General features: G+C 35.3%; 1 protein-coding gene across 8 annotated transcripts in view; it reads right to left on the bottom strand.

The window, feature by feature from the left end:
- The window catches only part of LOC138185214 (uncharacterized), a 391900-nt gene extending 376766 nt beyond the window's left edge, over positions 1 to 15134 (bottom strand). For 3 of the 8 annotated variants that reach the window (XM_069124002.1, XM_069124000.1, XM_069123997.1), the window contains exons 1-2: positions 14951 to 15134; positions 12361 to 12643 (exon numbers count right to left, since the gene is read on the bottom strand). In XM_069124002.1, coding sequence (XP_068980103.1) covers positions 12361 to 12401 — 41 coding nt within the window. In that variant the 5' untranslated portion in view covers positions 12402 to 12643; positions 14951 to 15134. Of the gene's footprint in view, positions 1 to 12360; positions 12644 to 13635; positions 13972 to 14705; positions 14920 to 14950 lie in introns of those variants that run through there. The other 5 variants (XM_069124001.1, XM_069124004.1, XM_069124003.1 and 2 more) reach the window with 3 other exon arrangements.
- Between the last annotated feature and the right edge of the window lie 2200 nt (positions 15135 to 17334).

The raw sequence follows: 17334 nt of genomic DNA on the forward strand, positions 1-17334 counted from the left end.
TCAGATGTCTGGGATTTTAGCACCGTTAAGAAAAATTTCCTCGTGTTCTCAGTTTAACGTAAAACCAGCGGACATTGATTAACCTAAAGGACGCTATCCCTTCTCATTACGATGTTTGACATACCATTTACTATACTGCATCGCTAGTCCGGTAAATTAAATTTCCACCGACGATGAATCTTATCCCATCCCTTCAATAACTTTCTAAAGAAGATTACTTCTTTCAAGCAACCGGCTATGAAAATAGCTTTCTCAGCGCTTGCAAAATTCAAGAAGTCAGAATTCTGTATAAACGGAATTCAGAGGGACCTCCAACAATTTGGCACAGGTGCTGGAATTTCGTGGACGAAGCTATTTCGTGTTCGTATTTTCACTATGCATTATAGTCCAATGTTATTAACCTGCTCGAATTGCAGAAAACACACCATTATACCATTATTTCAAGTATAAAATAGGATAAAATCGCAGGCAATTTAAAGGAAAATCATTTCAATTCTATTGTTCCAATACAATACCATTCGAATCTATCCGTACGATCGGGATATCGATCGAAGCAATCGCAGCCTCCTCCAAATCGATCGACTGCTATCGTTGATCACACACGTATAACGTACAATATCGTTCAAGAGAATATATTTTATTTATGAAGTTGCAGATGCTTTTACAAATGCTTTTACAAATACCTGCTTTACGATCGTCTAGTATAATAGAATATTATGACGCGATTACGTTACTTTTTTAAAAACCAATATGCAACGATAAAGCTGGTATTTATAATTTTCAATCCTTGCTGGATTATTTTCTTAACGAAAACGCTTCATCTTCAGATTCTACAATCCTTGAGTCATCGATCAAATCAAGAAGGTTCTTCCAAACGTAGAAAAACTTCTTACATCGACCTATACGGTAGTCTTTTAACAATAATTTACATTTATTGTTTCAAGCGTATAGATATTTAATCCGCTATCTTTGTACGAAGATAAAAAGTATTACTCGAATTGCATATTTATTCATCGTTAAGTTGCACAGTTTAGTGAAATTCGAATACCGTTACTATAAATCGATCATAGCATTCGGATGCTTCTGAACGGTAGTGTATTATACATATATTACACATATGTTAAATACGAAGAGAAAGAGAGGGGAAACAGACAGAATAAATAAAGAAAAACTGAACGTGTCCCGAAGCCTAACGATCTTTCTACCGAGGTAATTAATCTAACGATACGAATCTCTTTATCTCTCTCTTTCTCTCTCTCTTTCCAACATCACTTTTTTCCTATGGACAAACGCTAATTAGAAGCAATATATTATCCACGGTCGCTTATCAACGGAAGAACTTGAATAATTCAAGGCATGATTACCGTCAAGGTGAGCCGGTCGTAGGGTCATTCTTCCATGGTGTCCACGAGCCTCTAGCAATTAAATTTATCCGCCAGAGAAGAGCGAGAGACCGGCTCCTTGCCAAATGAAAAAGCGCTTCTACCGGCGGAATTTGTTTGTTATGCCTGCGTCATCGTGGATGCCAGAATGATAATGGAACTTTGAGACGCCAAAACTCCATCAGCCTCCCTCTTTCAAACGCTCGTACGGATGGTGGAGACTCGATGGCTAACGCTTCGATGTGCTCGAGGTGGCAAAACTCTTCGTCCTTATCAAACCGACCGTGAAAACGGGTCACGGGTTTCAAACGTGACTTTGAGGCTGGTGGATTAGTCACGAGACACTTTAATCGATCTTCCTGCTGTAAAGAATATCGTGTTCGACGAGGTTTTTCGTAACGAGTTTTTATGGTTATGTTCTACTTTTTCACGATTTATATGACGATACGTCGATGCACTCTGAATGGATTATCGGCTTAAAGCGCGAGTTTCGAGTTGGTACACCGATCGTGAGACACAGTGACTGATATTTCTGATGAGAACATTACGTTTGACGAGGTTCTGGTAATTGCGAGGGAAATATAGTTGCAATGAGTTTTTATGATTTTCCTTCGCTTTTTCACGATTTATATCCAGACTTAATGGATTCTAGATGAATCACGAGGCAGTTTCTGTTTTATAGAGAAATAGAGGAGATCGTGATGGAAGAAGTAACAAAGGATAGTGAATGATAAGTTACTTTTAAAAAAAGATCGTCGTTCCAAATCGGAAATTAGATTAATTTCTCTATCGTAGGAGTCGGTACTAACACTGATGATGTCAGAATCGATTACAACGCTTTAATTATAACATGACAAGGCATGAAATATAAAATAGAAGAGAATCTAATATATCAACTGTGTGACACCGGAGAAATATAGAACAGAAAACACATAATAAACAACTGTATAATATATACAAAAATCAGACCAATCACACTGAGAAATAAGAAATGGTCAGAGATAACAGTAACAACGACGACCGAAAAACAAATATAGGAACTGGCAAATTTCATAAAGGGAAACATGAAGTCGAGGAGGATTTTCTGCATGAACGAATAGAGAAACCAAAGAAGAACGAACAAGAATGAAATACCAAAGACTGACACATAGGAGACACGTTATATAGTAATATGTATAGTAAATTAAGATATATCTATATCATAGACAAATAGATAATTGAAGAGTGCTTGTGGAAAACACTGTAAAATTGGAGAATCTTTATTTTTTGTTGGAAAATATTCTGTATATCAATGAGAACGCTGTAGCACAGAATTTAAGTGCAATTTCCCTTTGTAAATAATTATTAATAATGCTAGACGATACTGTCACAATGTCGATTCGTTTGTGCATACGTTAATGCTATGTTAATGCATAAGTTTTCCTCCTGGGAAATGTATTTCTTGGCACTTACAGTATTTTCTATCAACGTTCTTCAATAAAGATTTAGCTTTACACAATAAGCTAAGATAGAAACGAAATGTAAAGGGCGGGCACATACACAAAAAGATTTTAATAGGAATAAGGCTCGGCGCAATAAACAAACACAATACAATAAAAACACAATACAAATACAATGCAAGTACTTTCTATAATGGATATTCTGGAAGAAACATATATATTTAACGCTTCAATGGATGTATAAAATTCTTAAAATAAAACTCCTTCGATCATTTTTCCAATAAGCCGTATTTTTCGTGCAAACGCTATGCGATTCTTGTTTCACATGAAAAAGCTATTCTCGTGACGTGTCGAACGTTCACAGCTCCAAGCTGAGTCGTCGGCACTCTGGTGAGTTTATTGCGCGCCTAGCACCTAGCTGCGTCGGAATTTCGTGTTCCGCCAGAGGAACACGAAATCGCTGCAACCGTTGCTTAGCTTTTGCTATTTTTACTCCTTTTAGTCGATGCACACGCGCAACCCAACCAGGGTCCCCGCGATTCAGGTTCGCAAAGCTTGCGTGTACTCGAAAAGCTCCGCGAAAGAAGAATGTAAAGCCACGATTAACACTGACGCTCTTAAGATTTGTGAAATAAATTAAAAGAAGAAAAGGAAACGAGAAATATTTCTTGTGAGTTAAACTTTTGATCTATGTTATTCTGTAATTTTATTTACACTAAGTCAATGTAGTATTTCAAAATGCAAAGATGCATAGAATACACATAATATGCAAAATTACATAGGATAACAAAAATGGAATACTAGTTATACTAATCGATAAGCGAAACAAATTCCCAACAATGAAGATATATTCGTAAAAATATAAAATTACAATTAAAGATACAAAGTAGAAACGTAGTCCAGCGATAATGAAATAAACATTGCCTGTTTTTAGAAAGTTGTTTGTAGGATTAAAACGTTTGACGACTTCGTTTGACAAAACACGTTCGAAAACAAGTAAAAGCCAACTCCAAACACGAGTTCGATCACTAGTTCGCATATCAAGCACTGTATAAACACGTCTAGCCGCTGATCAAGCTTCGACTACGATTCTAAAGCGGGTAACCGGAGGAAGAACCGAGGGTGGTACTCAGAAAAGTCGAGAATATCTAAACTTTTCAAGCGATGCGAACGTAAAACACGTCGGTATCGCATCTCGTTCTCCGGTTTACGACTGATTACTATCAATGATGATGTTTCAAAGAGAGTATCGACAAATGCGACAAACGTTTCTCATAATTTCACGGTCACCGAAAAGCTTTACGCGAAACTATGTAAACCACGCAAGAGTATTATGTACAATTCTGCATTTAAGCATTAGGACACATACAGAAAACGAATTAAGCCGCAGAGATTACTATTACATTTTTAAGAATTATTATCTCGTTTGGAACCTGATGAGAAAAATCTCATCTTCGGGTATTACAAAATAAAATCTTTTTTTCTTTATTCCTTCAATCATGACATTTGTATTGTAATGTAATTTTTATATTTTACTTGTTCTTATCCGATTCAGATTTTCATTCGAAATTATTCCAACAAAGTTTTAGCATTTATCATGTTTCTCTTTTACGCTCTTTGTGTCTCAGTTCTCTGGTTTTGCACCTTTTACGAATCTTTAAATTAGTTTATTTTTAAACAAGGACATATGTCGTAGGTTAAAGCGTAGGTACGCAACCAGTTTCTTCGAAAAGAAGGATCGATCAAGTATAGGTAAGCTCGACTCTAAAGTTAGATCGGCTCTCTGCATAATTTCTGTTCGACGCGAGTTCGCAGAATTGTGTTTGGTTGTTGCTAACTGAACAAATTCCGCTGGATAGACAACAAAGTTCTACGACTACGACTTGAATATTTTGCATTTCTGCCACATATAAAAGACACATTTAAAAGTGTGTTATTTCAGAACGCTCTTTTGTTTCTTTTCAACGTACGTCAGCTCACAGAAGTGTTCGAATATCTACTACATACCAAATTTGTACCATATATATGTTTGCAGTAAATAGCTCGTAACGTTTATATAAATTTTCAGATTGGTTTCAAATTCGACCAACATAATCACGACAGTCGCGTCTCGTTACTGTGCTAATGAAATTTCAAAATACTCTATCTAACACATACGATATAACGGTTACAAAAATTTATGACATTATTATAGCATTTACATTCATCAACTAGATTTACTCGATTTTGATGATTTCTGAATTTACTTGATCAACTAGATCCAAGCATACTAAATTTCGTATGAGTTAGCAACGCACTCATATCGTTAGGAAAATTTGGCGCTATGAAAAAAATGTAGAATCTGACAAAAAAACGCCTTATTAATAAATAAGGGTGTGTGGCAATACTTTTTGTAGCCACTGTATATATATATATAAAAGATTTCTGTGGGGAGTATTCAAATATTTTCGTAAGCAATTGTATACTTTATACATACAAGTTGCGTAAGTCACGATTAAAAGTTCGACGCCAATAAATCGTCGCTTAAAAACCAATGTCTCGACTATTGGAACATACTAAAGAGGTGAGAAGAGAAGAAAAGGGAGTTTTCGCGACGACTCAGAGTCTCGTGTGACCCAAATACCCAACGGTAAAGCGTTCTCTTTGGTGAGAATCATTATCGAGGCGATCTAGAGGTTTCGGTTTGCTTTCAAAAAATCTGAAGCCACGACGCTTTCCTCGAAAATACGAGGAACGCAGCGAAATCGTCGAGTAACCGTGCGGAGGAAGAGCGCATCGTATTTCCACGAGCAAAAACTTTCGACAGGCCAGAAACTCGGTCGGAATTTAGCAGCTCTACTCCGTTCAGTACGATTTCTTGCTCGTTTCCACTTCTAATTGGCGCCGCAAAAGCAGCCCGAGAGGCCGGATTTACCGCTGGAATTTCATCTGTCCATCGTTATGTGCCGACACAATAAAATTCCAACCAAAATCACTGCTTTTCTAATGCGTGAATTACTGCGATCCTTTTACATATCTATACATCTTTCAATCGATTAAAAGTACGCTCGTTCGTTTTTTATGTCTCTTCCAATTAAAATTCAAGATAATTTCTTCCCTATTATTGCACCAAAGATTGATTTAACTAATAATTAACGGCTTTCTCCTGAATATTTCTTTACGAAATATCACGTCGTTTCAACCGATGCCCATGATCCATCCATTCTCGAGCTATCTTACTTTATTTGCAAGAAGCTGACGAAATTTGAATGCAACGGAACCCGATTACGATCCTTTCTTATTTTTCGTAGCGTGGCAGCTTATTCTCTTTTTCATGCCATGCGCGGTCTCTTTAGACTTCTCTGCTCCTCTCGTCTCTTTTCATCCCCCCTTTCTTTCGTTCCTTGCGCATGAAGGCCGGGATATCCGGAAACGAGAGAGGATTTCGCTTGATCGAGTTGCACGCTTCTCTCGCGCGACAGATATAATTGTGAATGAGATTACAGCCTCCAGCAAATCCTATTCAACGGTTTCACGTTGCTCCCCGTTTCATGCACTTTTGCGAGATGGATACACCGGCGTCAAGAGAGCAGGGAAAAAAGCTAGCTGATTTTTATCGAGTAACGATGCGTTCGTCCATTATACTCTTCCCAAAAGGCCACCTCTACCGTCTAATTGTAGCTTATTTGACGTCGGGCATGATCCTGTCTCTTTTATTTCCAGCATTTCCTGTTTCTACACAGCTATGTACATAACAATGACATGAAGCGTTCAGATGAATTTTATACAGACAAGAATTGTGTCCCTAATTTTGAATACTTCTATCTGATTAAAATAGGAATGATTGCTGTCTTTATTTATTACTTTCTTATCTTTATTTATTAGGCTATCCCTTGACTTGCAAATAGATTTTAAACGAAACAAGATAGACAGAGAGATATTTTTTATCAGAGAATAATTTCCTCTTTCAACCTTCTAATTAACCTTTTTACAAACTTTATTAAAGTGCAAATGTGAGCAATAGCAATGACGATACGCGTCTTCCTGCAAAATATAAATCCACCACGCGTGTGTTTCTCGCGTTGATCAGCAAAAAATCACGTGAATATGTATCTTCTTCAATGAACAGTATTCTGTTCGTTTATATGTATATATCTAAATTTATATTACGACTATGTGATTATCGACATACATATGTAACGTGACATTATTCAAAGCTACTTGCGAAAACTTCAAGGGATCTCGATTAATTCCAACTTCCATTCAGTGGACCAAAGCCATTAAACTTTGTTACACACACGACACGAGAAAAAGCTCCATAAATTATAAAATATCGGGGAAAAGCAGGATGAATTAATTAAATATCCTGGTGCAGCGTTTCGAATGGAAATGCCCGAACGATCGACGCGGAAATTTATAAAAGGAAAGCCCAGCTTGTCCATTTATGTTCACGCGAACAAGCAAAAGGAACGTATTTTGCATGAGATAATCCAAGCGCGCGAAATTGCATTGTTTTTAAAATAACCGCAATTCTCTCCCGTACCACCCACTGTCCTTTTCGGTTCATTCCCTCTCTTTTCCCCTAAATGCCCTATAACTGTATCGCATGATACACTCGGCATTACCCTCCTGTGGGTAAATTCCTTGACGAACTAGTTTTCAGCTGCGTTTGCATTTCGACCGCATCGCGCGCATTTTCTCGCTCGGGAATTCCGCGCACCAGTTAACATTTTGACCGAACAGAAGCTTGATCAGAAGTACCGTTACGAAATTACTCGCTCGACAAATTTATATTGAATGAATCGAGCCGATAAGACTGACGAGAGATCGGTCGTTTTCGATAAGTTGCGGATTAGAAGAGATATAGGTATCCGATATGGATCTATTAAACGAGCAAGACGAGTTAACTCGTCATTTAGATTGCAAATCTTTCGGGTATAATAATTGATTTATTTTATCTTTTTTATTTTTTTACCACTATCATTCCATTTCTGTAAAAAATAAATTATATCGAATTTATGTTTCTGACGACTGAAACCGATCTAATTGAAATCAATTTGTTTTCTCGAATTTTTAATATCGTAATTAGAGAAGTTTATAGAATATAGAAATTTCTAGATAACAGATGATTCGGCTAATGAGTTTATTTCGTCGAGGAAATGCGTGATGAGAATGAGCAAGGGTAAATCGATATTTATAAGAACGATAGACTCACGTAGCAGAACGGGATGACAATAAAGTACAGGAGAATGAAAGAAAATAATAATTAAGCTATAGATTCTTACGTATTTATGAGAAATTTGAAAGTACAAAGTTAAGTTTCATCCCTTTAATTGTTTTCACAAGAACATGAATTTCTTTAAATATTCGCCGTTGAATAATAACTAAAAGAGAATACATATATAGCAGATAATGTAACGTGCGAGGACGAGATTAAAAAGATAAGGAGACCTCTGTTATCGAAACTAATAAAATAAAATAATGTAGTATTTGACGAATGTTTTACATCTCTCTTTTTTTTATCGATACTTACGTAAGTTATTTTGATACCTTGATTTTTGATAACTTGATAGTTGCAACATATTTATATCTATATCTATTCTTTATACAGAAATATTCCTCAACACATTTCGTGCGAAATAAACTGAATATACATCGGCATAAAAGGCGTGAAATGTATCAAATGTTCGATATACACGAAGCAATCTCTGATTACGCGTAAATGATGGTTTTAAATAGTACCTTTTGCTCGTACGAATCATCAGATTACGAATCATAGCCGACATTTAGAAGCGTGTAAGGTCGGTGCAACATTTTATCGCAGGTCGTACTTAAAACACTTGAGGTCTATTTTAATAGAACGGAGTTTCGAGCAACACATTCGAGAGCAAATAAATACATGCACCTATGTATGTCGGCGATTCGTTTCTAAGAGGAAACAAGTGGAAAAGCCGTTTGAATAATCCTCGAGAAGATACGTGAAGAATTCACCGTGCTCGTTACGCTAATAATTTTTAAGGCATGCGATGATTGTTAAGATACACGAAAAACAATCGATATTTTCGAAATATTCAAGAGGATGATGAAAAATACAAACGCAATCTACGAATTAGCCAGAAACAAAACCTAAGTAATGTGGCATAGTTAAGCACAGTATATTGAATTTTAATCCTGAGATGATTTCAATTTCGTTCATCTATTACAAACTTCAAAAGTCTTTTGAAAGACTTTTAAGAAACACTATTCTCCTCAACTTAAAAGAATTCTGTAATAATAGAAAAACGAGTGGAAGATCGCTGCCCCAGTGATCTTCTTCGATTCTACGTAACAAAGGTTAAAAGCTGTCATTATAAAAAAGTTGAATTATACGAAACACTTGAGATAACCTAATTACCTAAGTACAATATCCATACGATAAAACTTAAAAAATATACATTTCATATTTAGCTTGTATTTTTAAACAACGCCCTGCTTTTGCGCCCTGCGTTTCTTCCTACTTTTTTTTTACAGTTCTTGCGTTATAATAAGCAAAAATAATTTTTTAAGAATCATCGTTTGATAACAATCATTTCGTTTCAAATCTAATCGACCACAAGTAGTCTAATGAAAATTAATGGAGAGAGACCAGAACGCAGCAGGTGTTATGATAATTTGTTTAAATTAGTCCAGGTAAACATCGGCATGCAAAGTTATGCAGGGAGTTAAACCTTCGTCGTGTGAATATACACTAGGGATCGCGGCATTATTTACGCCGTTGCAATTATGTTACATTGATCCCGCGACCCTGTTACCTGTATTATTTTAATTTATCGTGCAAGTATGCACACCGATGTTTATCTGGATTACAGTTCAGTTTCGATAATAATAGATGTAGTTCGTCGTTTGTGCTCTACTTGTTGAAAGATCTCGTGAAACTCGACGTGCCCACCAGATATATTTTAATTGATGGAATTAAACCCATTATTAATTTTACAAAAGGTAATTTTTAAAATTGTGTAATCTCGTGATTTAACAGAAATTTAACAGAGATAGATATTTATTTTACGATATGGGACATGATTTGTACTCAAATATGGAATATAAATTAAGTTTGAATATTCTAGGTATATACGTGGTTCACTTGTTTGATGGTGAATACATTATCACTACTTACACAGATATTGATAAATTAATTTTAGCCAGCCACTACAGGAACAAAGGAGGATCGACCTACAAAACTTTCAGATAGCCTGAAGGAAGATGCATCAAGAAGTTCGCGTGCCGCATCATAAATATATTGCTCAACTTCGAGCCAAACGTGAGAAGTTTAATTACTTGATAAATACCAACGAATCGATTATTTTACTACAAACTTTATATTCCTTTCTCCAATTAGTCTAATGTTCGCGTGTACACAGAAATCCGCCTAATTATTATCTATATTGCCTTCGTTTTACAAACTTTCTCTCCAATTTCAAATTCAATGTCAATTAGCCTAAGCACGAAACATAAAAATTCCAAAATTTTTTCAATCCAGAAAAAACGAAGAAGAAATGCTACATACACGGCTCCCGTTGTTTCGGTATCGAAACAGGCGAGAAAAATAAAAAAAAAATTTTCTAAATAACGGAAAAATATAACAGGAGAGGATAACGTCCGTTCGCTATTCCGATTCCATTCGAATGAATTTTTCACTCGAAATTAATACCAATCGTTTGTTGAAGTCGTCGCTCCGATAAGCGTCTGTTCTTTTCAAAGCTTTTCGCTCTTATAAAACCTATATACATGTGGCGCGTTCGTCCGAGGAATATGATACGAAAAAAAAAAACAGGTATATTTGCTTCTACGAGCGAAACTGACGAGCAAACCGAGTCACAAAGACAGCCTCCTTAGGACGTTCCACGAACAGGATACACACAAGGAGATCCACAGTGTAAGAAAAATTCCACGACAAATAACGAAACGTTGGAATTTGTCTTTGATCTCGACTTCATGTCCTGATTATTTTTCTGCCTTTTCGGTAAACCGAATGGTTAGAGGGATTCTGGTTCTTACAACGCTGCCTCTCGTTACCGACCGCATTATTCTATTGTTCCATTGTTCTACTGTGGTTAGTTATAGGTAGTACAGTTATAAATAACGCACTAACAAATTTCTTCGTGCCGTAAATATTGGCACAAATTTACCCGTGTTTTATGGTACACGTATGTACATGTACAGATATACGTGTAATGTGGCTTACTAATATATTTGGACACTTACCTACCATAAATAATTCTCATCCTATATATTATGGTATATAAAACCTATTTTATGTATATTGTATAGAAAACATTTTGAAATTTCATCGTAGTACTGTAATGAGAGACGACTGTCATGATTACGTTGGTAAAGTTTCAAGCCAATCTGAAAGTGTGACAAGATATTTATTGCAAACATACATATGTTTCTGTAGGTGTCATAGCATACATTGTAATAAACATTGCAAATGTACCCACTCAATATCGAGACTTATTAAGAAATATGATGATTATTTATTATCAATATAACAGCTTATTACATATTAATGAAATTTCAAAATGTTTTATGTAATACGCACAGTACATTCATAAAAGGTTTCTATAAATAGATACATATTCGAACAGTTTTATGAGCCACTGTACGTGGCTTTGTGTTCAAAAGTCGACTTTGGATATCTTTCGAGTGCGTGTGTACTGAAATAGCTATGTATACTCAAATAAACTATTAGATAGGTATATCGTAGTTGAATATATTCGCAATATTATTTACATCACTTTTGATATAGAGGTTATGTAGATTGATTGAAACGAAACATAAGAATCGATACTGATAACTAACAAAAAGAAAACGCCGATACTACGGATATATTTATTAATCATTGATAAGAGTAACGTTAGGTATGACTAGAGTTTTCGGGTGAAATTTGAAGCGCAATTATCGTACAACGACCTCACTTTCGTAATTAAAGCGTCACGTTACGTTGCTCTAACTTTACGCGGCAAGTTCAATGCACCGAACGATACCTCGCGATTATCGATTACCGAACGACGCCAATTTCTCGTATCGTTTCCAAACAAAGCAATATATCGATATTTCTCCTAGCACATTTCTTATAAATTAGGAAATTAATCGTTAAATAAAATTGTTACTCGTTGGGACGTTTCTTTTTAGTTAATATCTCTTGTTTTGAAGCCAAGTACCACATTGTACATGTTATTTCAAAAGTGACATTTCGGACAAGTTCTTCAGAAAAAGCAACAAATTATTCAGGAACTTACAAAAAGGATAAGTTACTAATAAACACATAACGTTGATAAAATGTATAGATTCTATGGAACAATTGTCAAATATTATTTTTGTAATTTTCCATTCTTAGCCCTTAAAAGCCCCCTTTCACGGTTTTAATGTTGTTGTTTTTTTTTTTTTGTAAAAGAAGCTGTAGAACATTCAAGTGAATCTCTTCATTTTAATACAATTGAATTATTACAAGTCGTAACACTTTTCGGATACATGTACGATGTAGCAGTGAAAAAGAAAGAAAAATGTAAAAGAGCACTCACCTTTTTGATGGCTTCCAGCGCCGCTTCAAAACTCCCAGCATGAGTAAACCGATGTAAACGAGGCCCAAGTGCCAACGGGCTTCCGACTCCCAAGAGCGTATCAACCACCACAACCAAAACCAATCACCACACAACCACCGGTCAATCTCGTCGATCTTTCCGAAAGATCAATCTAGTCACCCGAGTCACACCATGATCGTTCACTATGTAATTTCTTATTTCGCACCGTTATCGGTCTATCGCGAACAGCTCGACACTTGATCAATTGATTCTCACGAATCCGCTGCAAAAAGAGTCAAACAAACTCTCTAATTGGTCTACTGATTCACGCGGGAAGCTACGCGGTTTGCGAGACGATCGAAACAAACTACCAATCGTAGCGCTGCTACCAAAAATCCTATCGACTAATTTGCCGCTTAATTTGAATCAACTACTGTCATAGAATCTATCTCAACTATTTTTTACCTGTATAAAACCAAATAACATGTTCTTTGGATAACGCGACTTATTAATGCTTCCTTATTGACGTTTGTGAAACTTTTTTCTCGAGTAACTGATGATAAGAAAACTTTCAAGCTCGACTAGCAAAGAACTTCTACAGTCCCTGTGATCCGTTCATGCATAATAAGGTCTTTGCACGTCAATACGGGTGAACGTCCTGCAATTGTATTTCAATGCAAGATACGAGAAAAAAATATATTAATAGTGATGATGTGTTAATTTTGAAAAAGAAGTCAAAGAAAAATATTAAAAATGAGTAGATTGTATCGATAACATTATTCATTACCTTATCAATAAACCACTATCAACACGATATGCTTGAAATACTCGATTATGGTTAATCAACCGAAAAATTATAAATTCAAGATAAAATGACATTTTAGAAAAGAGATGTCTCACTGATATGGTCTTTCAAAGAACAAGAAATTATTCTTTTTTGGTCAACAAGGCAACAATTTATACATTTATCATGTGTGATCTTTAGCAATTACGCAATAAACGCGAGAAATATAGATATCGAAATCGATTAATTATTACTTTCTATTCTTTGGCGAGGAAATCATATTGATTATAAGGCTGTCAAACAACGAGAATCTTCGTTACGGTAGACATCTCTACGAACGTCTTACGAGGGATGTATGCTGTACAGAAGATACGTATGCCACTGATTAATTAGTCGCCAATGATGTCAGCGCTACCTAGGTATTTCTGATTAATCGTTCGTCGCAATCATGAAGCCAATAATTAACTTCGAATTTCCAGAAAAATCTGTACCTGCTCTCGAAATCTTATTCAAGTATTTTATTTTCATCACGTTCACTACCATTACCACGGTCGAAAAATCGAGACAGCTTCGAGTATAATCTACGTAATGTTGGAGGAACGACAAGAAACCTATGCACTACATATAATAACACTATCCCCATTATAAAGCCTCAAAGTTAATTGTATCACACGTTTATTCACTGTAAAACACTAATTATAGAACTACGTACATATATCGTCGCATCAGTTCGTTAACAGAGTAAATTCTACAAATCGGCCATAAATGGAATACCATTGAATATTCAACCACTTAACAATGAAAAATTTCGTTTTCTTCGTAATTTAGTTAATAGTCTCTAGAATTTGAACTATTAAATCAACAGAAAAATCTTTTAAAACAGTGTTAAACCGGCTCTATATCGAATTATGACATTCATGTTAAATATTAGATTGTCCGAAATGTTTCTTTCGTTTTATAAGTAAATAATAGACGCACAATGTTTTTTGTTTTATATTAGTTTATTGAATTATTCACGAACATAATAATTGAAATAGAACGAAATGGATCATACCTAATCCAATAAAATAATATAAAACAGAAATTGTTGTTCATCTATTGTCACCTTATGAAACGAAAAAAACATTTTGGACAACCTAATAGTATAGTATTATTAACTTAATAACCGCTACAAAGAGCTCACTTTTAAAGTTAATTATCCCGATATTTCGAGCTAACAACGACAATATAATAACGAGATAATATCGAACACGTTTTTATTTCGCGTACTTATAACGAAAACTGTCATAACCAAAAACGCATCAACGCAAATAAGTTGTGTTTTAAAGGAAAACTGTGTGCTACTAGTCTGAATGTCGCAGCTCGAACACGTACATAATCGATCGTTGCTTCGTGAACATATGTATCTCTACCAATCGATATTTCAGAGTAATTTAGAGAGTAAAAAGTATTTACGTTTGTGAAATGTCACCATTCGGAGAATGAATATCGAAGAAGCTTGGATAGGTAAACACAACGAATCGTTCGCGCGAAAACAATACTAGCAAAACAAACCGCTTACGTGTTTCTTACGTGCGTCCAATGAATCACCGTTTCTTTGGAAGCGTCGCAACAAGCAATCTACATACTATCGATTGCTGTACGTCACTAGCATAGATCGACGTACACCATGGAATTTTACGCAGATTCACGTACACGAAACAACAATGTTTTCGACTAAAGATCACACTGAATCATAGAAACTGCAGAAACTCGTGAAAATGGTTAGCGACGCTACGAATTTATATGAACGTTAAATATACGAACATTTTGGGAATTCGACCCGGTGACCGCGTTCTGGATTAAAGGAAGATGAGGAAACACTGTGGAGGTCGACGACGTATCGACGCGAGTCGCGGAGATGAGACAAGCGTCGATCAGGCGGAAATCGCACGCAGAACACACAGACACGAACCGGCTGCGCGCCGAACTCGAACTAAACTAAAGACAGAGATGGCAGACACGCGGCGGTACTCCTTCCCGGCAGCTCGCCGGGCTCCTCGCTTCCCCTACTCCATTGCACTTTCCACAACCTTCCCCACTCCAACGCGCACGACTCAAGGTACCGCCACGGCGCCGATACGAAGCGCCACGGTTTACTATGCTGATAATCAATCGAATTAGATTAATCTACGATCGACGGTTTTTTTCGGCATTGAATTTTTGCCGTAAGCATTTGTGCAATTTTAAATATTATATTAAGTAATTATAAATAATTAAAAGTATAAAATACGAAGTATTTTGATTGTAATAGGTTATATTTTTAAGGTTCTTCTATGTATAAATTAATGTGTAAGTAGATAACTTAAAATTTATAGATTAGAAAATATATTTGTTTGACTTTCATAGAAAGAACTATATTGAGAATTGGAAGATTTGCAGAAATAAAGAAACAGCACCAATATTTAAATTGTATCTATTGGAGGAGAAAGGAAGGTATGAATTAAAGATAGATTAAAGGATAGAAAAACTTATTTCTATTAATATTAATGTTAATTAATCTTGAATTGGTCTTTGCATCAAAAACACGGTTACATATTCAACAGCAAAAAAAAAAAAAAAAAAAAAAATAGGAAGATATAACGAAGCTGATAAAACAGCAAGATTTAAGTGAAATAATATTATGAATTTTGAAGTACAGTGCTAGAGAGATAAAGAAGTATCATAATTTATAAAAATGTAAGATAGGAAATAAAAGCTTGTCCTGGTGTAGAAGAAAGGTCCCACCATGAATCGCAATTGACACATAATTATATGCACGCGCAACAAATTTTTCATAGTTTGTAATGTAACTGTTTCAGTAAGTATTTTATTAGCAGTATGATATTTTAGATTGGTATATTATATTACGTTATATAGTATCACATTATATAGTATTACGTTATAACGATTTACGTTATATAGTATTACGTCATAACGTTTTATGTTCTATAGTATTACGTTATAGCGTTATACGTTATATAGTACTGCGTTATGTAGTATTACGATGTAACGTACTACAGTATATAGTAATACGTTATAAAGTATTACGGTATTTGGTATAACGTTGCACAGTATAACGTTATAACATATTACGATATATAGTATTACAAAATATAGTATTACCGTCCAACGTATTACGGTATATAGTATTTCGCTACATAGTATTACGACATATAGAATTATGTTTTAACGAATTACGGTATATAGTAATACGTTAAATAGCATTACCGTATAACGTATTACAGTAGATACTATTACGTTATATAGTGTGGCGGATCGGTATCAACAGGACGCCGACAGGTCGAGGCATTATCGCGGCACAACACCTCCCGGGTGATCCGCGGGTACCAACCGTCAACAACAGAGGGCTACGACGACGACGAGTCCGTCTATCTCGCTAGTGGTGGAAATTCGGTGTGACGATACAAATACCGCACCTAGCGAGACTCTCTCTACGTCTAAGGCAGGGACTACCGGGCATAGCCTTACTGACGAGTATACCGGTAGTCTCGGGACGAAACGCAAACTCTCTTTTCATCTGGCAGCGACAACACTACAACTACAATAATATTACGTTATATAGTATTACGTTATTTAGTATTACATTGTAAAGTATTACGGTATATAGTAGTACGTTAAATGGTATTACGTTATATAGTGTTAAATTATATAGTATTACGTTGTAACATATTACGGTCTATTGTATTACGTAATGTGGTACTACGTGCTAACGTATTATGGTATGTAGCATTACGGCATATGGTATTACGATATAATGTACTACGTTATATAGTATTACGGCATACACTATTACGATATATGGTACTACGTTATAGCGCATTACGTTATATAGTATTACGTTATATAGTGTTACATTACAACGTATTACGTTATATGTTATTTCGTTATATAGTACATCGTTATATAGCATTACGTAATGTAGTATTACTTTATATAGCATAACATAGTATAGTATTACGTTATATAGCATTACGTTATATAGTATAACGTTATAATGTATAACATTATATGGTATAACGATATATGCCTAACGATATAACGTTATAACGTTATGTAGTATTACGTTATGTGGTATTGCGTTATACACTATAACATAGTACAGAATTACGTTATATGGAATAACGTTATATTATATCACGTTATATAGT

Source organism: Bombus flavifrons, chromosome 11 (genome assembly GCF_040668555.2).
Source record: "Bombus flavifrons isolate JBK064 chromosome 11, iyBomFlav1_principal, whole genome shotgun sequence".
In the NCBI taxonomy this organism is placed as follows: domain Eukaryota; kingdom Metazoa; phylum Arthropoda; class Insecta; order Hymenoptera; family Apidae; genus Bombus; species Bombus flavifrons.